Below are 24,927 nucleotides of genomic sequence, written 5' to 3' on the forward strand. Positions count from 1 at the left end.
TACAGAAAGAGGAAGAGACGTTCACCTTGCGCATTTTGTTCTAAAAGTTTAGCGTGTTCTCATCGTCTGTCATCTGAGCGCTGGAGATCAGACTCATCAGAGCTCGGTAAGAGTCACACTTTTTAAAGAATAAAATATTATTAGATTACTGCTGATGATGAAGTTTAATCACACGTTTGACATAAACATGTGTAAAAGTGTAAATGTGTAAAGTCGACTGCAAGAGAGATTAAAGTTTAATCTGAAAGACTGTAGAGTCTGTAGTATATTTGGTGTTTTATTGTTGTGTGTTTTATATTTTCTGTTTAGAATGGCTCGTCTTCTTCCTCTGATCGTTCTGCTCATGATTCCGGGTGAGTTACATCATCACTTCAGCGTCTGTTCCTCAGACATCTTGGTTGTCTTAAAGGGATAGTTCACCCAAAAACATTCTGTCATCATTTACTCAGCCTCTTGTCATTTCAAACCTGCAGAACACCAAAAGATGATATTCTGAAAAATGTTTGTAACAGAAAGCTGTTGGTCACACTTGACTTTCTATTAGTTTTGTGTCCACACAACACAAGTCAAAGGGGTCAATGGTTTTTGGTTACCCACATTTCTCAAAATATCCTCTTTTGTGTTTTGCCGAAGAAAGAAAGCCTCAGGCACTGAAAGCCATTGTGAAACATTTACTATATTAACACATAATCTTTTTTAGTATCGGTCACTTGCATTCATGCTACTGATGTTTCTTATGATAAAACCAGAGGTGGACAATCCTGGGCCATAAAGTAAAAGTCCTGCCATATTTTTGTTTCACCCATGAACTCAGCAGCTGATTTCACCAGCGGAGGAACCAAAACATTTCTTTCAAGTCACAAGCAAGTCTCAAGTCAAATCTCAAGTCCTCAAAGAGTTAAAGTTAATGAGATGATTAAGTGAGTAATTAAATGATGATTGAGCATTAGTGATGAACACCTGCTGTTATCAATCAACATCACTGAAGAAAAGAGAAACACAAGAACTACAACTGACTTCAGTCACAGCCTTGGATGACATCAGCTGGAAAAAAAAACATTTCCACCATAATTGTGATCAGTGTTTGCTTTAGTTGTGCTCTTGAGCCTTTTAGGAAGTGGCTCTGTTTCTGTCTCTCCTCTACACCTATAGCTGGTATGTCTTGAGCGCACTTGAGGTCTCATAGACTCCCCACATATGATTATTAAGCACTTTAGGTGTACAGGAATACACAATTGAGCGCTATATAAATGTCTTATTCCTTCAAAGATAATTGCTTAAATAATTACAATTTTTTCATAGCAAAACTTTGTTCAATGCTAAATCAAATATTGAATAGTTTGTGTTTCTGTTTTAAATCTCTCTAGGTTTATGATCTGCATTTGGATGTAATAACCTCCTTTTACACATAAACATTTATCATATGAACCTCAACAGTGGTGACAATAATTAGTCATACTGCATTGCATGATGGGAGTTTTTCAAGCATTGCAGCTTGAAGTATTTTGTTGAGCGTCACCATTGTTGAGCTTCATATGTTGGTTCTTGATGTATGACTTGATGATTTTAAGTTAGCAGTTGTTTCGCTGCTTTAAAAGTTTCTCACTGATAATGTTAGATAAACGTGAATGTTTTTAAACACTGAGTGTACAGAATTCATCATGTTATACATAAACATGATCAAAAAGAAACATCTTGCCTGTGAACTTTTAAATGTTAGATCAACTCATCATAATAAACAGTGAAGAGATAAACACTTCACAGATATGATCTCTCTGATCTACAAAAGTGCATGAATTGATACAGTGCAAAATCTAAACTAAACTAAAGCAAACACTGATCTCCATGATGGTGACATCATATAACCAATAAAACATCAACATCTCAATTTCAGCAGGTGTTCATCACTAATGCTCAATCATCATTTAATTACTCACTTAATCATCTCATTAACTTTAACTCTTTGAGGACTTGAGATTTGACTTGAGACTTGCTTGTGACTTGAAAGGAATGTTTTGGTTCCTCCGCTGGTGAAATCAGCTGCTGAGTTCATGGGTGAAACAAAAATATGGCAGGACTTTTACTTTATGGCCCCAGGATTGTCCACCTCTGGATAAAACTGATGCGGTGCTGACAGTTAAAGTGTAACTTTGGATACAGCACATAGATTGAAATCAAGATATCTAGCTGTTAACTATTAATCATATTGAGCTCTGAATATTCTCAATAATAATTAAAATTGTATCACTCAATACAAATGTGAAATAGTCTAAACACGTTTACACTTGGATGTGGACCAAAACATACAAAACATCTCCAAATGCACAACATCTTCACTGTACATGATGATCTTGGCAAATTTTCTTAAAGTCTTTCATAGTCCTCTAAAGACCTCCATACTTGAGTCAGTTAAAAGTGTTTTACATTGTTCACAAACTGACATTTCCTTCATTTATTTGTGTTTCAGGAGTTTATAGTGCTGATGATGGTTGGGGTGTGACTTACAGCTCTTCACACATCTGTGCACTGAAGGGATCAACAGTGACAATAAAGTGCACTTATACATACCCTACTGGACATAAGATCACAGAAGTGTTCTGGACCAACATAGAAAAACCACCTTATAATGTGTTTCCAGATCTGTCTAAGGACTCTAAATACAGTGAGAGGATTCAGTATCTGGGAGATAAACAGCACAACTGCAGCGTCAGACTGACTGATGTGAGACACACAGATTCACACGAGTACTATTTCAGATTCATCACTGATAAAGATAAATGGCTCGGTGCACCTGGAGTGACTCTTGCTGTCACAGGTGAGAGTGAATGAGTGTTTGATGATAATAATGTGATGTGTTGAATGACATGAGGAGGATCAGTGTTGTGTTGTGTTCAGATCTTCAGGTGGAGTCTGAAGGTGAGAGAGTGATGGAGGGACATTCAGTGAATCTGACATGTAAAAGCAGATGCAGTCTGACTGACACATCAACATTCATCTGGTTTAGAAACACACAGACATTAAATGACACAAACAAGAAACTCATCCTGCCGTCAGTTAGAAGAGAGAATGCAGGTGACTATAGCTGTACTGTACAGGGACACAATCTCACATCACCTCCTCAACGTCTCAATGTCATCTGTAAGTTCACTCTCAATTCTTTCATTATTCACTTAAGATGATTTATCACTGATATACTGAATATAATCTCTCAATAGATCCTCCAGATAAACCTGTGATCTCCATCAGTTCTTCTGGTGTAATAGTGGAGGGTGATTCAGTGAATCTGACCTGCAGCAGTGAATCAAATCCACCTGCAAATATCAGCTGGTTTAAAGAGAATCAAACATCATCTGTTGGATCTGGACAGACGTTCAGCATCAGTAACTTTAATTCAAGTCTCAGTGGATGGTTTTACTGTGTGGCTCAGAATGAAGTTGGATCTCAGAGATCAGATGCTGTATCAGTAACAGGTGAAAGTTTTATTAATGCTTCATCTGTGTATCTTCAGTGTGGAGATTAACTCTTGATATTCTTCCTCTTTCAGTGGATCATAGTTCTTATAGGCATCTACTGTTTGGAATCGCATCAGCATGTGGAGGATTGTTGGTCATTGCTATCATCATTGTACTCAGTTGGTTTATAATGTAAGTCAATTCATTTCACTTTCAGATCGGACTCGGAACATTCATCTCATGTGTGTATGTTTATTAAATACAATGAGTAATCAGATCATCATCATTATTTAACAGGAGGAAACGAAGAGTTGCAAAAACTGAAGTTGCTGCTTTGAATCAAGTGAATCAACAGGTTTGAATGATTGTTTGGAATGATTTGATTGGGCTGTGAAATTGTTGCTTGTTCTCGCAAGAAGCATCTAAACTCCTGCATACATAGAGAACGGTAGAAAACGCGCAACGCAACAATATTACCATACTGTTGAAGTGTATTAACTTCAAATTAAAGCATTCTAAAACAGCTTATGTTAAAGAATACAAACCTCATACGAGATAATGCTAAACATGTTAAGGTGTTAGCGATATCACAGGTAGCAGAAGTTTGTTATGAGAACGTTACTTAGAGGTTTTTCATGTTTTTGTAAACGTTTTAAAAACATTTAAAATGTCTATGTCTGTTTTTGTTATGTTTTAAGAATGTTCCCAGCTAACAAAAGTCACCATCATGGTGATCAGGGTTTCTTTGAGTAGGTGTCTTGTCCTTTACCTCTCATGTGCGAGACTAGTTAGCGAGTTGTAACTGTATGCATGTTATGTATTATTGTTATGGCAATGCAATGAGAATCTGATCCAATGGCGTTTTTGTTGGTGAACATTACAACCATCGTTTGTTGATGGTTAGATTGATGGATCTAATCTAATGTGAGTACTGTGCTGTCAATCTCAAAAGAAAATGAAAGAATGTGTGTTTTGTTTGCAATTTGATGTCCACAACTGTTTGTGAGATATTGATATAAATATAAACTTAATCTACATAATTACTATGACAAACAAAGTCATCTAAAGTCAGGGTATGAATCTCAATGGTGAGAACCAACTAAACAAAACTTCATGTCGCAATGCATGCTGAGTAACATCTTATTTTTTAGTACAAAACTCGTTCATGATACCCAGCATGCATTGCAGTAGATCTGTTCATCAAAATTAGTTTGTTGAGATTCATATCCTGATTCTTAAAGTCTGTCTTTGTCAAAATATTGTTGAAGTCTTTTTTGCACCCCGTTATCACAAATCTTCTAGACAATAAAACACATTTAACTCCTGGCCAGTAAAATTTTCTTTCAAGGTTAAGAGCACATTTTACAATTAATATCTATACTGTGGCGCAAACTACAGTAGATATGATGATCTTAAGTTGCCAATGAATCTCCCACCCGATAGGTAAGGGACAAGACACCTACTAAAAGAAACACTGATCACCATTATGGTGACTTTTGTAAGCTGGGAACATTCTTAAAACATAACAAAAACTAGACATTTTGAATGTTTTTAAAACGTTTTCAAAAACATGAAAACCTCTAAGGAACGTTCTTATAACAAACTTCTGCTGGCTGGGAAGGGTTCTTACATTTACATTACATGTGATGATGTACAGTATGAATGTGTTAAACCTCAGAGAGTCAGAGGAGAACAGACAACTGCAGGAGAAGCTCCTGAATCCAGAGATCCAGAGGAGCTCCAATACGCTACGGTCCACCATCATACCAACGCACAGATGAGAAGATCAGAAGAGAATGAAAACCACTATGGCAACATTACAAATTACAAACCTGATGCTTCTGTGAGGTGATAAGAATTGACCTAAAGAAATAACTCACTTTGAAGTGAAAATATTAATATTTCATTAGTTCAGCCAATCAGATTGTATTTCTTCTGTAGAAGTAAAAAAGATCAAAAGATAATCATGTCAAGTTGTCTTGTTGTTGAAGAACAAATGACTCTTCTCTTCAAACAGTTTAATGTGTAATGTTGTGTTTCTATTTGATTTTAGGTCAAATGTAGAGGACACCTCAGTGATCTACAGCAGTGTGAAATAAAGGTGGTTCAGACGTCACTTTGGATTGCTGAAAGTTATAGAAATAATTCAACAGAAACAACCGATTCTCAATACGTATCTATTATACAAGGTGGCTATATTTGAATAATCTCATTCATACCTGTACTACGATTTGCATTCCTACCAGATACGGTTCAACACAATCTATTACCATGTTTAGGGGTGGGGTTAGGGGTGGGGTTAGGGGAGGGTTTTCAGTCTTGCTTTTTTGTAATAATTGCAGGAATTAGTCACCTCAGAAAATATCTATGCATTCCAGTGAACTCAGATTGGTCGGTTAGGTTTAGGGGAGGAGCTTCAGTATGGATATTCTGTTAGTACTGATTCACGTATTCTCATCTGAACCTTCGGGTATGCCCACAAGTGAATCTCAGAAACTATTGCACTAACATTGCTAATCAAAACCAAACCTATTGTTTGGTTAAAAGTCTCAAACAAGTATAATGTAAAGCTTTGCTGAGTAAAGTTTGTCAATGATTTGTGGCACATAACACACATTTACAGTTTACTGAACCTGTTAATCAACTGGCTGATGGTTATTGTGAGAAAAATGTTTTAGGCAACTTGTTAGGAATGACGATCCTTTTTATTATTTCTAAATTATTTAATGATATATATATGTATCTCCTCAATTTTGCAATGTTGCAAAGCAGCTTTATTTGCTAGTTACTGTTGTAGAGAGATATCCATTCCATTCCATTTTCTACCGCTTATCCGAACTACTTCGGGTCACGGGGAGCCTGCGCCTATCTCAGGAGTCATCGGGCATCAAGGCAGGATACACCCTGGATGGAGTGCCAACCCATCGCAGGGCACACACACACACGCACACACGCACACACACGCACACACACACACACACACACACACACACACTCACTCATTCACTCACACCCTACGGACAATTTTTCCAGAGATGCCAATCAACCTACCATGCATGTTTTTGGACCAGGGGAGGAAACCGGAGTACCCGGAGCCCCGAGGCACGGGGAGAAAATACAAACTCCACACACACAAGTCGGAAGCGGGAATCGAACCCCCAACCCTGGAGGTGTGAGGCGAACGTGCTAACCACTAAGCCACCGTGCCCCCCTAGAGAGATATCATTATAATAAAAATAAAGACTATGTAGAATACAATTATTACCATTTTTTTGTTATTGAATAAATATCAGTAGCACTATGACTGTTATATAAATCGTTTAATGGTTGTGGTCAGTTTCTGGGAAAGTTAAACACTGAAATGAAGTGGAAATACCTGAAAATGACCTTCTATAGATATCATGGTCTTTGTTCTGGCGGATTGACACATTTTTCACAAATTATTGTTTGGCTGCAACTTTATGAAGCTTTGTAATTTTGAGTCGACATTTTTAAGTAGAATTATTTGTTTGTGTAAGAAATCTAAAGTGATATGATTTTGAGTAAATAACGCAGTGACAGATTAACCATATGTGCAATTGGGCGAGTGCCCACGGAGGGCACCAAGACTTTAGGGGCACCAAATAAAAGATTTCGATATCTTATTTTCATTACATTCATTTTATATTTTCATTTGTAGCTTATAAATACATGATCATTTAATTGTTTGAAATAACAAGTTTAAAAAAAAACTTCCATGAGTTTTTAGGCTATTTCTTAAAAAGTATCACCACAATTTAAACAAACAATTAAAAGTAAAACATTTAAAAACAATTTAATGTTGGGTGGGGTCGAGGACGATCACTGGGTCACAGCTTGAGGTTGTGTGGTTTTGTGTGGCAGGATGGTCCTGCCTCTGAGAGATCTGAAAGAGAAAAAGTAAATGAAATAAACATAGAACAGTGTGTGCTTTATTTGAGCATCATGAAATTCAAGATTAGCAGCATTAGATTTTAAACATTTATCCTGTTTTGAAAAATACATCTGTCTCCTCCACCACAGTACATTTTTCTGAAGAAAACTGGAGAAAACATTAATATATGAACATTATTCTCTAATTGCGTTATAAAATGTATATCTACACTAGTTTTTACATTAACACATTATTGTAACTTTAACAAAGTATTTCAAGACTGAATCAGATAAATTTTGTTAAATTTAAATGCGTTATACAACAAATCTATAAACAAAACTTTCAGTGTAAAAATAACTGGTATACACTTGTAATAAAATAAAATATTTTATATTATTCTCATATTTACAAAACACAAATATCCAATAAAAAAATTAGGGATGAAGGGTCTGCAACCTGAATGTACAGAGTTTGGCGGCATATGAATGTTTGATGAATCAAATCTGAACACTTTCGTAAAACGATTTCTGCGCCCGGATATGCGCTCGTTTCTATGTTAGATTGATAGATGAGGCCCACGGTGCTTAAAAAGAGTGGTAGTTAGTTAGAGAGGTAAAGAGGAGAGGTAGCTAGTTAGTGGGGGATTGAATAGAGCTAGTCAGTGAGGGTCTTCTTTGTTGGTTAGGAGAACTCCTGATTCATAGCAAGAGCTGACAACGGTGTGGTCTTGTGGATCATCGCTCAGTTTATGCCCCGGAGTACAGGCTGCATACCTTGTGCTGGTGCCACTGAAACCTGGATTATAGCCTGACAACGTCCGAGATCTCAGTGTGTTTAATTCAATTAAATTGAATTCTGTTAAGTCTTTTTTATAAAACATAGAGTCTTCAATGTCAAATTTGAAGGGTGTGTATTGTCACTGGTTCTTAGATGAACATTTCAATGTTTAGTTCACGCAACTATAACACAACACATGATCTACCATTCAAACAAATACATCAATTCATTTTCTATAAATACACTCTTGTATCTCAATTTCAGAGGATGTCTTAAAACTTGCTCATTGAAGAACATTTAAATGCTGTTATTATAAACATAAGTGTCTGTAAGACAAAACAACTATTGAACGTAACAACTGAGGAAAAAGTTTGGGAAGTTTTCCAAAGAGTGTTCACTACACTGCCCCCTAGAGGAACATGGTGCAGTTGCTCTGAGTTTGATATTCAGTATTGGGAATAAATGTATTAAAAATACACAGACTCTGACATGTCAACCTCGAAGACTGCGTCCTGTTACTGGTTCACACAACAACACTTCGATGTTGCTTTCATGCACATTACTGTAACACAAGGCATGATATTTAAATGCCAACAAATATATATTTATTTCCAATAAATAAGTTCTTCTAGCCCAGTTCCGAGATTGTGTCTGTACACTTCTGTAGACTTGATCTGTAATGTTATATGAGTTAAAGACTTCACTGAGTGAGTCTCCAGTACCACTCTTTGCTCTGTATGATAATACTCTACTTCACATTTCATTATTGCTTGATATGTTGTGAAGTGTCAAACTCGGTCTGATTCATGCTGTATGATCTGGCTTCATAAATTCAATGTTTTAGACGTCACATCAGAAGTGAATGTGCTTAAAGACTATTGCTGTTGAGAATAAAATCAAACGATTCATCCAGACGATTCAAACACTGTAATCTCTTCATATTTATTGTTTATCAAAATAAAAACACCATGAGAAGTTGTTTCCAGGTTTTTGAAATTCTATTAAAACAGTGACCCAATCATATGCAAATATAACATTTTAAATGACCTTTATAATGATGTTATTCTGCTTGCAAACAGTAAAGTGTGAAATGTTAGGTTTCTCTGCTCTAGTATATGAAGCATGTTCTCCATTGACTGTTTCCTCTTTTGTGGTTTCATGTTTGTGTTCAGTTGAATTCACATGTGGGTTTTTTGCATTTACGTCCCTCCACGCCGGACTCCAAGCATTTCCTTATGAACCTCACTCACTTTTAACCTTTACTCTCCTTTAACTTATCATTTCTCAGTGCTGGGTCCGTTGCTATTCTCTATATACATGACATCCCTAGGCTCTGTCATACGGAAACATGGCTTTTCCTATCACTGCTATGCGGATGATACACAACTCTACCTTTCTTTTCGCCCAGACGATCCGACTGTTTCTGCACGAATCTCAGTTTGCCTAGCCGACATCTCGCTCTGGATGAATGGCCATCACCTGCAGCTGAACCTTTGAAAAACAGAACTGCTTGTAATCCCGGCCGATACAAAGACTCATCACAGACTCTCCATTCAACTGGGCTCATCAACCATCACATCTTCCAGAAAGGCAAGAAATCTGGGAGTGGTGATCGATGATCAGCTCAACTTCACAGATCAAGTTGCCAGCATCGCCCGGTCCTGTAGATTCATCCTCTACAATATTAGGAAAATTAGACCCTTCCTATCAGAGCATGCTACGCAAGTCCTAGTGCAGGCTCTGGTCCTGTCCAGACTGGACTACTGTAATGCGCTATCTGGTGGAGTTCCAGCTTGCACAACCAAACCTCTACAGATGATCCAGAATGCCACAGCAAGTTATCTTTAATGAACCGAAGAGAGCACACATCACTCCTCTACTCATTAAGCTACATTGGCTCTCTATAGTCGCTCGTATCAAATTCAAGACTCTGCTCCTGGCCTACAAGAACACCAGTGGTTCTGCACCCCCTTATCTTCACTATAGCTAATACAGACATATGTACCCGCCAGATCTCTACACTCTGCAAATGAACGGCGTCTTGTGGTGCCATCCCAAAAAGGTAAAAAATCTCTCTCGCGCACCTTCTCCGGACCGGTTCCACCTAAGTGGAATGATCTGCCCGCTGCTACAAGATCTGCAGATTCTGTAACCATCTTTAAGAAACGTCTGAAAACACATCTCTTCCTTTAACATCTGACTGATCAGTTTTGACTCTATTTTCTTCTCTACTCTTAAAAGAAAAAAAAAACATGGTTTTGTATACTGTGTTAGGTTATATGAGACAGTCTTCTTTTTTTATTGCACTTATGCTTTTGTTGTACTTATGCTGTCCCAATTGCTTCCATTGCCTACCCCACTTCAAAGTCGCTTTTCTGCTAAATGACTAAATGTAAATGTAAATGTGATTTCTGTGTTTATATTTGTCTTTCTCCTATTTAATCATTATATTCTTTGTGTATTTAAAAAAAAGAAGAATTTGATTCTTGATCTTTCTGTTGTGAAGTTTACTGTAGATGTGTATCGTGTCTGTCTAGGGCCTATAGGCCATGTGCATATGTCCTTATGATCTGTTGGGTTAAAACTGACTTGAATGTTCATCATGCTGTGGATACAGAATTTCTGTACTTTCTGATGTGTGGCACATTTTATATGTCATTCAGGTAATCCATGAGTTTAAAACGTGCATTCTGATCACAGTTTAATACTTATAAAATCACTTATGTCATGGTCTGTTTGAATACTTGATTCTGATTGGCTGGAAGCTGAGCATTAAAAGTCTTTAACTCACAAGTAGCTCCAGTCAGTTTGATTACATTTAAAATGAATGGATAAAATAATCGTAATTTTCACATGTTTGATCTAAAATTACATCAATAAAAGCTTTAACTTGGCAAATAACCATAGTATAAGCGGGATAATCCACGGCTACCCGTGCATTCAAAGATTTTAAAGAATTTTGCGGAGGCACCCTCGTGGATTATCCAATACATGAAACCTGTTTGCTGGTTTTATCACTACTAATCTTAAATTCATTTTACTCTTTGTGTAGACGAGGTGTCACATGAGCTATTGAACTTTCTGTGATGTTCTCTTTCTGTGTGTTTCTCTGTGTTTAAATTATGCTTTGAACAGAAACAAGGGAAGTTTTTTAGGGACGTTTAAAGCTTTCATACTGCAAAATGGAAATGTAGTGCTGAATATAATGTATGTTGTAAAGAAGAAAATCCTACATAGCATGAGGGCGAGTAGATAATGACAGAATTTTTGTTATTTAATGAACTTTACATTTTTAATCACTTTTTTAACATTCTTTGTGATCAGAGAATTTTTGCTTATTTTAAGCACATCCGTTGTTAATGTGCTGATGGGGACAGATTACAAAATTGCAGAAAGAGGAAGAGACGTTCAGCTTGCGTTTGCATTTTGTTCTAAAAGTTGAGCGTGTTCTCATCGTCTGTCATCTGAGCGCTGGAGATCAGACTCATCAGAGCTCGGTAAGAGTCACACTTTTTAATGAATAAAATATTGTTTGATTACTGCTGATGATGAAGTTTAATCACATGTTTGACATCAATATGTGTAAAAGTGTAAATGTGTAAAGTCGACTGCAAGAGAGATTAAAGTTTAATCTGAAAGACTGTAGAGTCTGTAGTATATTTGGTGTTTTATTGTTGTGTGTTTTATATTTTCTGTTTAGAATGGCTCGTCTTCTTCCTCTCATCGTTCTGCTCATGATTCCTGGTGAGTTACATCATCACTTCAGCGTCTGTTCCTCAGACATCTTGGTTGTCTTAAAGGGACAGTTCACCCAAAAACATTCTGTCATCATTTACTAACCCTCTTGTCATTTTAAACCTGCAGAACACCAATAGAAGATATTTTGAAAAATGTTGCTAACAGTAAACCGTTGGTCACACTTGACTTGCTTTAGTTTTGTCTCCGTACAACACAAGTAAATGGGGTCAACGGTTTTTGGTTACCCCCATCCTTCAAAATATCCTCTTTTGTGTTTTGCGGAAGAAAGAAAGCCTCAGGCACTGAAAGCCATTGTGAAACATTTACTATATTAACACATAATCTTTTTTAGTATCGGTCACTTGCATTCATGCTACTGATGTTTCTTATGATAAAACTGATGTGGTGCTGACAGTTAAAGTGTAACCTTGGATACAGCACATAGATTGTAAAATCAAGATATCTGTCTGTTAACAATTAATCATATTGAGCTCTGAATATTCTCAATAATAATACATTTTTTATCACTCAATACAAATTTTAAATAGTCTAAAAACCTTATCACTTGGATTTGCATTAAAACATACACAACATCTCCAAATGCACAACATCTTCACTGTACATGATGCTCTTGGCAAGTTTTCTCAAAGGTCATTCATCATTCTCAAAAGACCTCCAAACTTTAGAGTGAGTTTAAAGTGTTTTACATTGTCCACAAACTGACATTTCCTTCATTTATTTGTGTTTCAGGAGTTTGTTGTCAGAATGGTTGGGGTGTGACTTACAGCTCTTCACACATCTGTGCACTGAAGGGATCAACAGTGACAATACACTGCACTTATACATACCCTACTGGATATAAGATCACAGAAGTGCTCTGGACAAACATAGAAAAACCACCTTATAATGTGTTTCCAGATCTCTCTAAGGACTCTAAATACAGTGGGAGGATTCAGTATCTGGGAGATAAACAGCACGACTGCAGCGTCAGACTGACTGATGTGAGACACACAGATTCACACAAGTACTATTTCAGATTCATCACTCACGTAGATACTGGGAAATGGCTCGGTGCACCTGGAGTGACTCTTGATGTCACAGGTGAGAGTGAATGAGTGTTTGATGATAATAATGTGATGTGTTGAATGACATGAGGAGGATCAGTGTTGTGTTGTGTTCAGATCTTCAGGTGGAGTCTGAAGGTGAGAGAGTGATGGAGGGACATTCAGTGACTCCAAATCTTTCAGTGACTCCAAAATCCTTTGAGAACGGCAGACTTTGCGTGTTGGCCTATAACCTTTTTTCTTTATGTCCTCTAGATAATCCTGTAATCTCCATAAATTCTTCTGGTGTAATAGTGGAGGGTGATTCAGTGAATCTGACCTGCAGCAGTGAATCAAATCCACCTGTTCACAACTACAGCTGGTTTAAAGAAGAAACATTTGTAGGATCTGGAAACATCTACATCATCTCAAACATCAGATCTGATCACAGTGGACAATACAAGTGCAAGACCCGACATACATGTGGAGAGAAATATTCTGATTCTGTGACACTAAATGTTTTGTGTGAGTTTATTATTAAACAGCGTAGAACATCCCAGCCTGAAACCCACAAATAATTAACATTGGCAAAAATAAATTTCAGATCCTCCCAAGAACGTCTCAGCATCCATCAGTTCTTCTGGTGTAATAGTGGAGGGTGATTCAGTGAATCTGACCTGCAGCAGTGAATCAAATCCACCTGTTCACATCTACAGCTGGTTTAAAGAAGAAACATTTGTAGGATCTGTAAACATCTACATCATCTCAAAAATCAGATCTGATCACAGTGGACAATACAAGTGCAAAGCTGAAAATGGACTTGGACAGAAATATTCAGCAGTGACTTTAAATGTTTTATGTGAGTTCATTATGAAACAGTGTTGAACACCCCAGAATGAGTGACGTGAATGTTGAACACTGACAATAAAAATGTGTTTCAGATCCTCCAAGGAACGTCTCAGCATCCATCAGTTCTTCTGGTGTAATAGTGGAGGGTGATTCAGTGAATCTGACCTGCAGCAGTGAATCAAATCCACCTGCAAATATCAGCTGGTTTAAAGAGACTCAAACATCATCTGTTGGATCTGGACAGACGTTCAGCATCAGTAACTTTAATTCAAGACTCAGTGGATGGTTTTACTGTGAGGCTCAGAATGAAGTCGGATCTCAGAGATCAGATGCTGTATCAGTAACAGGTGAAAGTTTGATTAATGCTTCATCTGTGTAACTTCAGTGTGGAGATTAACTCTTGATATTCTTCATCTTTCAGTGGATCATAGTTCTTATAGGAATCTGCTGTTTGGAATCACATTAGCATGTGGAGGATTGTTGGTCATCGCCATCATTATTGTACTCATTTGGTTTATGATGTAAGTCAATTCAATTCACTTTCAGATCAGACTTCATCTCATGTGTGTATGTTTATTAAATACAATGAGTACTCAGATCATGTTCATTATTTAACAGGAGGAAACGAGGAGTTGCAAAAACTGAAGATGCTGCTTTGAATCAAGTGAATCAACAGGTTTGAATGATTGTTTGGAATGATTTGATTTTGCCGTGTAACTGTAGCTCGTTCTCGCAGGAAGCATCTTAACTCCTGCATACATAGAGAACGGTAGAAAACGGCAATATTAGCACAATGTTATCACATATTACGTTGAAATAGTGTTGGGCCGATAGACGATGCCATCATCCATAAAGTTGCATAAAGACGTGTCTGCACAGCTCACATTTTATAAAGAAGACATGCCTCACTTTACAAGTGTTGTATTGAATATAATATCAAAATAACAATAAAGTCAAGCCTCACTTTATGAAGCTTGGACAGCTGACATGCCTGGATTGATAACTGACCAGCTCTCGCTGTATAATACAAAGAAGATGTGTCTCTGCGCAGCTTGTGCTTATATGCGCCTCATCTTAAAACCCATGTTTAAACATGCGACAGGTTAACATCATATTAGAGCATGTTAAAACATCTTGGCTTTGTTGAAGAATACTTACATCATTCTAGCCCTTTAGGGTGCGTTTCTTTTTGGCATTAACATGCGACCTGTATCTGGATGTTGTCCACATACACATTGGAAAGACAAGTGTAAACGCGCTACTGAGCGGAATATTATCCGATCAGATGACTAAGGAGCAGATGACAAATACAGAGGAAAGTCTTCTCTTGCTCCTGGAAATAGATGAGAATGAAAAGCTTTTGAAAAGCCGATCTGCTTGTTCGGATCACCTAGATTGCATGTTAATACCAAATATAAACGTACCCTTAGAATAGGCAGTTTTACAACCATTCTAAATCATAAGCATCTTACAGACATCTTTGAGAAGTCAATGTGACATCTGACAGCAGATGTCTTAGAGACCATGGCCTTGGCGTTGCTAGCGCCATACTCTAACCACTGAGCTAGAGGAACACTAACTGTTCTTGGTGAATACTTCCCATACTAACTTAAAGCTAGCTGTTAATGTACTGAATGTAAAGTGATAGCACAATCGATAGACCCTTTGCCTTATGAAAATGACGATACAACTGGCTACAATCAGTTGTTCAGAAAATAGCAGAATCAAATCCGCGGACAAAGCTCTTGTTAAGAGTGACGTAGTTTGTCTAAATAATTTTTTTCATTCCAGGATGACCTGTACTCTGCCGTGAAACATGTTGATCTTGCTTCGGAATCGGCCGGTTGTGATGATGTACAGTATGAATGTGTTAAACCTCAGAGAGTCAGAGGAGAACAGACAACTGCAGGAGAAGCTCCTGAATCCAGAGATCCAGAGGAGCTCCAATACGCTACGGTCCACCATCATAGCAACGCACAGATGAGAAGATCAGAAGAGAATGAAAACCACTACGGCAACATTACAAATTACAAACCTGATGCTTCTGTGAGGTGATAAGAATTGACCTAAAGAAATAACTTACTTTGAAGTGAAAATATTAATATTTCATTAGTTCAGCCAATGAGATTGTATTTCTTCTGTAGAAGTAAAAAAGATCAAAAGATAATCATGTCAAGTTGTCTTGTTGTTGAAGAACAAATGACTCTTCTCTTCAAACAGTTAAATGTGTAATGTTGTGTTTCTATTTGATTTTAGGTCAAATGTAGAGGACACCTCAGTGATCTACAGCAGTGTGAAATAAAGGTTGTTCAGACGTCACTTTGGATTAGTGAAAATTATAGAAATAATTCACCAGTAACGACCAATTCTCAATACGTAACTAATACAAGGTGGCTTTATTTGTATAATCTCATTCATACCTGTAGTACGATTTGCCTTCAGACCAGAGACGGTTCAACACAATCTTTTACCAGGTGGCTAATTCGTTTGAATTGGTACAATGTTATTTTTATGTGTTAGCATGTTTCTGTGTCATGCCAGTTGCAGTTTAGGAGTGGGGTTAGGGGCTTCAGTATTGCTTCTTTTTATAATCGTATGATTTAGTCCGCTCAGAAAATAGTTATGCATTCCAGTGAACTCAGATTGCTTGTCTAGGTTTAGGGGAGGAGCTTCAGTATAGATATTTCAAATAATCTTATGTTTTTGTAAAATTTACATTGTAGCTTTGCTGAGTAAAGTTTGTCAATTATTTGCTGTTCACATGGCTGTTTGCACACATTTACGGTTTACTGAACCTGTTACTCCACTGGCAGATGCATATTGTGAAAAAATGTTTTAGGCAACTTCCTTTTTATTATTTCAAAATTTTATGTAAATGTGTATTTTCATATGTTCTTCTCAATTTTACATTGTTTTAACGCAGTTTACTTAGTTACTGTTGTAAAGAGATATATGTCACGGTCCTGTCTCTTCTTGTCATGATTTTCAAGTCTTGTGGCAGGATCATGATCGACCCACATGTTTAATGTGGAGAGGAGCATGGCATTGTTCTGTTTTGACTTGTCATGAATTCTTTTGGCCCCTCCCCGTTGTTTCTCCATTAACGTCCCATTAGTGTTTCATTCACCTCACCTCCCCTGTGTAATCTTCCCGTTAGTTTCCCGTTCATTATGCTTTTCTCGCCTACCTGAATCATGTCACCTTTTGTATTACTCTGTTCCTGTTCACATTGTACCTGTTTACCATTCCCTAGTTGCGTTTCAGACTTATTATTTAGATTCTTGAACATTGTTTGTTTTGTTCCCCTTGTGGGAAGATTTCTTCTTTAGTTATTCGTGTTTTCCCCATCGTGGGTTTTTATTTTATTTAATAAAAGTATTTTTTTGTCAACCCTTCGTCAACCTGCGCCTGGGTTCTGCCTTACAAAACCTGACAGATATCATAATAATTAAAATAAAGACGAATTTAAATACATGGTATTATTGAAGTCTTTATTTCAAGTTTTACGTTTGTAATTCGATTTTTTGTTATTGAATAAACATTAATAGTACATTTTAGTACATAGTACAGTTATATTAATTGTTTAAATGTTGTGGTCAGTTTCTGTGTGGAAAGATGACTGAGTGTAATACAAATGTCAAATTTAATCTTGAAATGATGTGGAAATACCTGACAAAACCTTTTCTAGAAGTCATGGCAGCTCTCACTTCAATTATTTAATGAAAAAACATTTTAAAACAATTCACGAGCAACCTGCATCAATTTGTGTAAAAAATAACACGCAAGGTTACGTAACAACATCGCTTTGTGTCAGAAAAGTGCGATGCACTGACCTTCGGTGCAACCGGGAGATATGAAACCAAAGGAGATCATGAAAGGCAGCATTTACACTATCAGTGTTATCTTAAGCCTGCCCCCTAAGCTACTGACGCTTGACGAGGCTCATGCGATGCTATACGGGGGTCCCCATTCCTCGTGATAGTTTTCCTGGGTCGCAATTGCGCACACTGTTTGCCAGTGTATTAAACTTTCTGCCTTTAACTCACCCCACTTTTAAAAATGACAGAAATCTAAAATGAGATAACATTGATTAAATTATGAGGATTTTCATTTTTGGATGAAGTGTTTCTTTAAGGGAGGTCAGAACTTTCCTATCTGTGGTTAAAGTGAGCATATGTTCTTAGTCAAGAGGTTCTTCTCAAAAGTTTGACAGGCATATAATTTTGCCTTCAGATGGAGAGTTATCTAAAGGTACATTTATAGCAATCATCATCTTTATTTTAAGTATTTGAGTCTTAATACTTTTTTTTATTTCTATTTGTTGGCTGTTTGTCAGAGGCGTTGATGTTTTATGTTAGCGGAAGATCATCTGATCCTTCTGCCCATAATTCGTGACACTAAATAGGAAAGTGAAATGTAGACTTTTTTTCCTCGAAAATGCAGCTCTTAAACCTTATTGTGTATCGTGCGTGATCAAAACATCATGTTGCAGTTGGTTGCAAGAGACATAAGAACCAGTGTCACCTCCCTTGTTATTTTTTCGTGGTAAAAGTGTTGATATTTTTTATTCTTTTTACTTTGGTTAATGTTCTTAAGGGCTGATATAAGAAACTTCATATTCAATAAGAATACATGGGATTTGAGACTTGAAATACAACACACAAAGCTTGCTTTTGTTATTTTTGATGGTACTGTATGTTGTCTGATTAGTATTTTCATCATCAGTTTTCATCCCTACACTGTAAAAAAAGCGTTATTTTACAGGTAATATTCTGTATTTTTTCACAGAATTTCACCTTTTTTTCATTAAAAAGTAAAGTGCTGTTGTTTTACAGATATTTGCTGTAATTTAACGTTTTACCATTAAAATGACAGTATTTCATTGTAATTAGCAATTACATCAAAATTATGTTTTTTAAAGGCAATTCATACTATTTTTACAGATTAAAAAATGTATTTTTACATAAAATTACTGTAAATGTTTTATGTTTTTTAAAAGCAATTCATACTATTTTTACATAAAATTACTGTAAATGTTTTAGATATTATTTTCCTGTTCATGACAGAAATGAAAGTAAAATGACATAAATCAGTCAATTTAAAGTGTTTTAAATTTCTCCCCCTTCACAATGTTCCCTCCCAGGAATTACTTTCTCTGGGGTGCGATTTCTTTTTATATTCGACCAGTGATTAAAGCACATTATAGCAAAATTCAATGGCTGTTGCACTGCTTGGAACTATTTATTATTTTTATAAATTATCATTACAAATTAAAAAGTTATTTAGGTTTATTTAGGGTTTTACCATGCCCTGGCAGGAAAGACATATTGCTATAACATATTGCTACTACATATGTATGTGCATAAATGTGTGTGATTGTAACTTTTGTTGCCTATTCAGATTTCTGTATTTTGACGAAGATCAAAATATTTCCACTGAATTCACTCATTTCAAATCCATAAAACTATTTAACATTCACACTTTTATTCAACAGCACACTTTATTCAGATGCGTCTTCTTGTTTGTGTGTGCGACACAAATTCAAATTTGCCGCCAATTCCCGCCCACAACGGCGAATGTGTCTGATTGGCCACATGTTTTAGAAGTTTGAAAAAGGACAAACGGTTACAACAGTTATAATTAAAATGGTTTAATGAAGCTCACACAATTTTGTTCATATTATTGTTCACAAGTAAGAGAATATAACGTTAAATTAGAGGAACTTTTCTCCGGGTCTTCGTTTAAGGTGGGAGCGTCATCGGTGGAACGTTCTCTGGGGTTTCTCCTGCGATTGCAGCTGCACGTTCCTTCTCTCGTGGACGTTTCTCTGGTATGCTGCAGGGCTCTCAAGTTTTGAAGACAGGCAAGAGTGACACCCCCCCAGAAGAAAATATCTGACACATGACACTGACAATTTAATCAAATACAAAGTGTTTATTCAATTTCCATTTATAAGATTTGTGTGTGTGTGTTTGAGTGTGAGTGTTTGTGAGAGAGTGAGAGAGAGAGAGATTATGACTGGTGTTGTTTGTTGTAAGTGTTTGTTGCCTTACCAACAGACACTCATGAAAAACTGATGCTAATTATCTGGGAAACATTCTCTAACAGCAGTCAAGTTGTCATTGTTTGTGTCAAACAAGTTGTGAATTTGTTGTAACAGGAGATGATTACTTACTTTGTGCTCAAAGTGATGCTCGGAGCTCCAGTGGTTTCCTCTGTGGGTGAACGAGGAAGATGGTGAACAATTCCAGGATGCTTTTTTTTCATTGGTTGTTGCGTTAAATCTTACCCAGATACAATAGTGCTATTTTCTGATTGGCTATTGTGTAGCCTATTTCTTTTTTTGATTGGCTGATAAGTGGCAGGCTCGATTAAAAGCTCCAGGTGAGACGCGCTTGGTTCCTGCCGGTTTCCATAGTGAGAGCGGCGCGACCAGATCACTTTTGGGCGCTGCGGCATATTAAATGTATAATAAATAGTTTTTCTGCGTGAGAAATACAATGTGTGGCGGGAGTGCGTGACAAAAGACCGAAATGAGTGACTGTCACGCTCAATGCGTGACACTTGAGAGCCCTGATGCTGTGTATCGTCTAAATGCACATTTTTTGCTCAATAAGTGTGATTTAAGTGATCGCAGCCTTTGATCGCGTTGGTTGTGATGAAGTGTGTTTAATTGTAATAAGATTGTTATGAAATTCATAATGTGCTTACTCATGGCTCAGTGTCTACACGAGAGAGTGAGAGAAGCCATTGCCCCGTTGATCCACTGATGATCTGTTTACAGGTATGTTGTTTGATTAGTTATGTTTTATGAAAGAAAATATCGGTTTGGCTGTTATTTAATGTATTGTGGGCTACATAGTGTTTTAAGAATACATTTGAATAATTCGCGATGTGCGAGACTTGGTGAGGCCTGCACGTGGTGTGGTGCTAAATGTGTAGTGAATGTTTCATTTGGATGCTACTAATGGCATTGTAATTGTTTGTTTCATTAGTATTTTACATCATTTGAATTTGAATTAATACTTGAATGTAATCTAGTATATACAATATTGTAATATAACGTTACTTCTAATGTATTATAGACTATTGGAGTGCATTGAAGAACAATCGTTGCCTACACAGTGTTATCCTCCTTTAAAAATTTGCACCCAGTTGACTAAAACGAGGCCTGTTGTAAACGTGCTTTTAGCCTCTTAACACCCTCAAAAGGTTATTAGGCTACAAGTGCCCAGCAATGTGAAGTGTTTTTTTTGAGTGAACACTGTGAATCTGACTGCAGTAGATGTGAAAGATATGCATACTGACCCTAAATGTAAAGAATATTTTAAAATATTTATTTAATTTTCATTTCAGGTTATGTGGAAAAGCCTGTGCTTGATGGAGATGTAAAGCAGATGACCACAGCATCCCAGGTCCCAAGAGGGGACTGTTTTAGTAATTTTCTACTGGGCAAACTGAATTACTCAAGGTCAGATTATTACATTATTTCCTATGACAAGAGTACAGAAAACAATTATTTAAGAAAAAAAATCATCCAATCAATTCACTAATGTTTTATTTTTATATTCCATTTGAAAACGAGATCACAAATCCGTTTCAATGTTACCTCCATAAAGAGTTTGGAAATTTAAAAGAATGCTTAAACTAATCCATTGCACTTTGAAGGTGCACTATGCAATAGTTATTCATGGTTAGGGGTAGTCCTAACCCTAAATTTAAATAGTATTTTAAAATATTTCTTTCTTTTGTGATTTCAGATTAGAAAAACCTGTGCTTGTGGATCTACATCAGATGACCATGGCAACCCAGGTGTGGAAATAGGAGACTGTTTTTACTTTTAAATTTGTGTTGTCTAAAATGGACGATTCTTCTGACACCATATGAATGCATACGGTCGTCTGGCAGAAGCTAGGTAATTTAGATTATAAAGTTATAAGTATGGATATTTTTCTTACACAAACGCATCTCTTCGCTTCAGAAGGCCTTTATTAAAGGATTAGTTCATCTCAAAATGAAAATTACCTGATAATTTACTCACCCCATGCTATCCAAGATGGTCATGTCTTTCTTTCTTCAGTGAAAATTAAGATTTAGGAAAACATTTCAGGATTTTTCTCCACACAATGGACTTCAATTGCAACCAAAATGATGAAGTCCAAATCAATGCGGTTTAAAAGGACTTTAAAGTGCTTCAAATGTCTCTCCTGGATCCCAGCTGAGGAATAGGGCCTTATCTAGCGAAACAATCTGGTTATAAAAAAAACATTTATATACTTTTTAACCACAATTGTTAGTCATGTGCTGGTCTGTGCATTACGTCGTCACGTTGGAATTGTCATGTCATCTATCGAAGTTATTTGTCTGTGTACTCAGACAAGGCGAGGAAGGGTGAAAAATTCCATCTCATTTTCAACTTCAAAATCGTAAGACATCTTTTGTTTTTTCATTTTATTATTAAAAAAATGTTTTGTGACGTTTCCAACGTGATGATGTCATGCCCGGCGCGTTGCAGACCAGCACATGACTAACAATTGTGGTTAAAAAGTATATAAATGTTTTTATTTTATTTTTTATAACCAGATTGTTTCGCTAGATAAGGCCCTATTCCTCAGCTGGGATCGAGGAGAGACATTTGAAGCACTTTAAAGTCCTTTTAAACCGCATTGATGTGGACTTTTAACATTTTGGTTGCAGTTGAAGTCCATTGTGTGGAGAAAAATCCTGAAATTTTCACTTAAGAAAGAAAGACATGAACATCTTGGATAGCATGGGGTGAGTAAATTATCAGGATTTTTTTTTTCATTTTGAGATGAACTAATCCTTTAACCCCCCAGAGCCATGTGATTGTTTTTTATGATGGATAAATGCACCTGTTCACTTTAGCTAACCCTTTAAAAGTTATTTTGAACTCTGGAACAAGAAAATGTTTCTGTAATTGCTTTAAAAACATACTCCTTGCTCCATCTGTCTGGTAATGCAGGAAGCCCTTTCCTACTTTATGGGTATGCACATCTTTGAGAACCATGGTAAAAGTAGCTTTGTAATGTGGTGCTCACAGTTAAATCATACCAGTGTCAGTAAATGTGTAAAATAAATTTAGCAGATATGTCTTAAAAAATGTTACCATTAAATAGCACACAACTATTGATTTTTCTCTCTCTCGCTCGTTGTGATTATGATTATAGCATGAAAAGCGTTCATCATCGTTTAACAGCTAGTGCAGGTGTGGGGCTTCCCTGTGTTACCATACAAAGTAGGGAGCTAGGAACTTAGTTTCTAATAATACGGATAATGAAAACACATTATTTAGACCCATGCAGAGTTCAAAATATTGTTAATTCCTTTAAATGTCCTTGTTTTTATTTTTCCAGTAAAACACTTTATTTGACAAATGTATAGATTATTATATTGCCTCTTCATGTAGCTATTTGTCCATGCTCTGCTTGTATTACTGTCCAATTAACATTAAACATTGTTTGCAATTCACTAAAATGACTTCTGTTTTATTGGAGGTACCCATTACATTTTGTTGTTGATTTTATGTACTTATTGGGATTTTATAAATTTTTCTTAGTTATTTTGAAAAGGTAAACTATTTTAAAAGTAAATAAAAGCCATACATTTACAGAGATTAACCTGAAATGTAGTTGTTTTTAATGTGTTTTCACATACTAAATACGTTTTTATACATTTTTTCTTAGTTATTTTACAAAGATAAACTGTATTTTAAAAGAACATTACTGTATAAATACAGAGCAACTTAATAAAGTAACTAATAAAAGCCATACATTTACAGAGATTAACCTGAAATGTACTTGTTTTTAATGTATTTTCACATACTAATTACGTTTTTATACAGTTAAAGAACAATTATTAACAGCAGTATACTGTAATTTAATGAATTGTGACTAAAATATTCTCTGTATTTTTACGGTTTTTGCATGTAATTTTGAGAAACAGTTTTTTTCTGTAATTTGACGGAATCCGTCTGGAAACTTTGCTGCCAGAGATTTGCCTTTATTAACGTTTTTTTTTTTACAGTGTAGGTTTGTCTGAATTCGCCCCCTTTCTCCAACAGTGCTCATATCGTGTGTTCACCATCCATGATACGTATACAATAAACATGACAAATAATGTAAAAATTACTTTACAATTTTACAAAGCAAACCATAACACCACAATTTTAATGTAAGCGTTATGACGGATGTCCACAAGAGTACTGACAGGCACAGGATACATCACGTCAGTGTCTGAAATCATTCACTTATTTTCATTCTCCTCTTCCCCATTTAGTGCACTATTTAGCATTGGGGATAGTGAATGAGTGAGAGAATTCAAACGCAGCTCTGGTGAACTGGAAGTTGCGATAGTCTTTACTTCCGTATTCTGATGTATTTCTGAGTGGAACAGAATTTCGAATGAGAAAAAACAGTGGGTGTGAATATTGATCCACTCCAAATTGAATTGATGTAACAAAACATATGTTGTATTTTAAAATGAAACTGGCAGCAGACTGAGAGTTGGAGGAGTTAATGGATGCTCCGCCCAAATCATCTGCGTTACATCATCAGTGCATTTTCAGATTTTGATGTGAGATTATGAGGGCACTTAAAATTTTAAAAGTAAATTAATTTCACTGGGACTTTAACAGCAGTTTTCAGCAATTAAATCGTAATGTGACTGCACACTTTTTAGTTGGGTTAGATTAAATAAACGCGCCGATTTCATGCTTTTTACAGCCATCTAAAGAAATGAGTAACATAAGATTTACCTTATTTTGAATATATGTAATATTTTGTGTATGTATATGTATATTTTGAATAAGTGTAAAGTGACCTCTTTGTCAGATATGTTGACCCATATGCCAAAAATGTGACCTTATCCAGTGAGTAGTGAACACACCCGGAGCAGTGGGCAGTTGTCACTGCGGCACTCAGGGAGCAAGTAGGGGTTGAATGAAATGAGGAGGATCAGTGTTGTGTTGTGTTCAGATCTTCAGGTGGAGTCTGAAGGTGAGCGAGTGATGGAGGGACGTTCAGTGACTTCAAATCTAGAAAAATAAGTGTCCTTTGAGAACGGCAGACTTTGTGTGTTGGACCTATAACCTTTTTTTTCTTTATGTCCTCTAGATAAACCTGTGATCTCCATCAGTTCTTCTGGTGTAATAGTGGAG

General features: G+C 36.4%; 1 protein-coding gene and 1 long non-coding RNA gene across 2 annotated transcripts; both read left to right on the forward strand.

Annotated features, from left to right (window-relative positions):
- On the forward strand, positions 1-17,225 carry LOC130435846 (B-cell receptor CD22-like). The gene is made up of 17 exons (XM_056766699.1): positions 1-106; positions 310-353; positions 2,468-2,815; positions 2,896-3,138; positions 3,216-3,470; positions 3,545-3,644; positions 3,750-3,807; positions 5,131-5,300; positions 11,822-11,865; positions 12,610-12,960; positions 13,179-13,427; positions 13,507-13,761; positions 13,844-14,098; positions 14,173-14,272; positions 14,370-14,427; positions 15,543-15,802; positions 16,008-17,225. Exons 2-17 carry the CDS (start codon positions 311-313, stop codon positions 16,051-16,053), a joined length of 2,835 nt encoding a protein of 944 aa, XP_056622677.1. The 5' UTR covers positions 1-106; position 310; the 3' UTR covers positions 16,054-17,225.
- Positions 17,226-20,189: 2,964 nt separating this feature from the next.
- LOC130438402 (uncharacterized) lies at positions 20,190-21,866 on the forward strand. The gene is made up of 3 exons (XR_008909327.1): positions 20,190-20,535; positions 21,108-21,222; positions 21,512-21,866. It is a non-coding gene; the product is annotated as an uncharacterized LOC130438402 (long non-coding RNA).
- The last annotated feature ends 3,061 nt before the right edge of the window (positions 21,867-24,927 follow it).

The sequence above is a fragment of the Triplophysa dalaica genome, chromosome 2, assembly GCF_015846415.1.
Source record: "Triplophysa dalaica isolate WHDGS20190420 chromosome 2, ASM1584641v1, whole genome shotgun sequence".
Taxonomy (NCBI): Eukaryota; Metazoa; Chordata; class Actinopteri; order Cypriniformes; family Nemacheilidae; genus Triplophysa; species Triplophysa dalaica.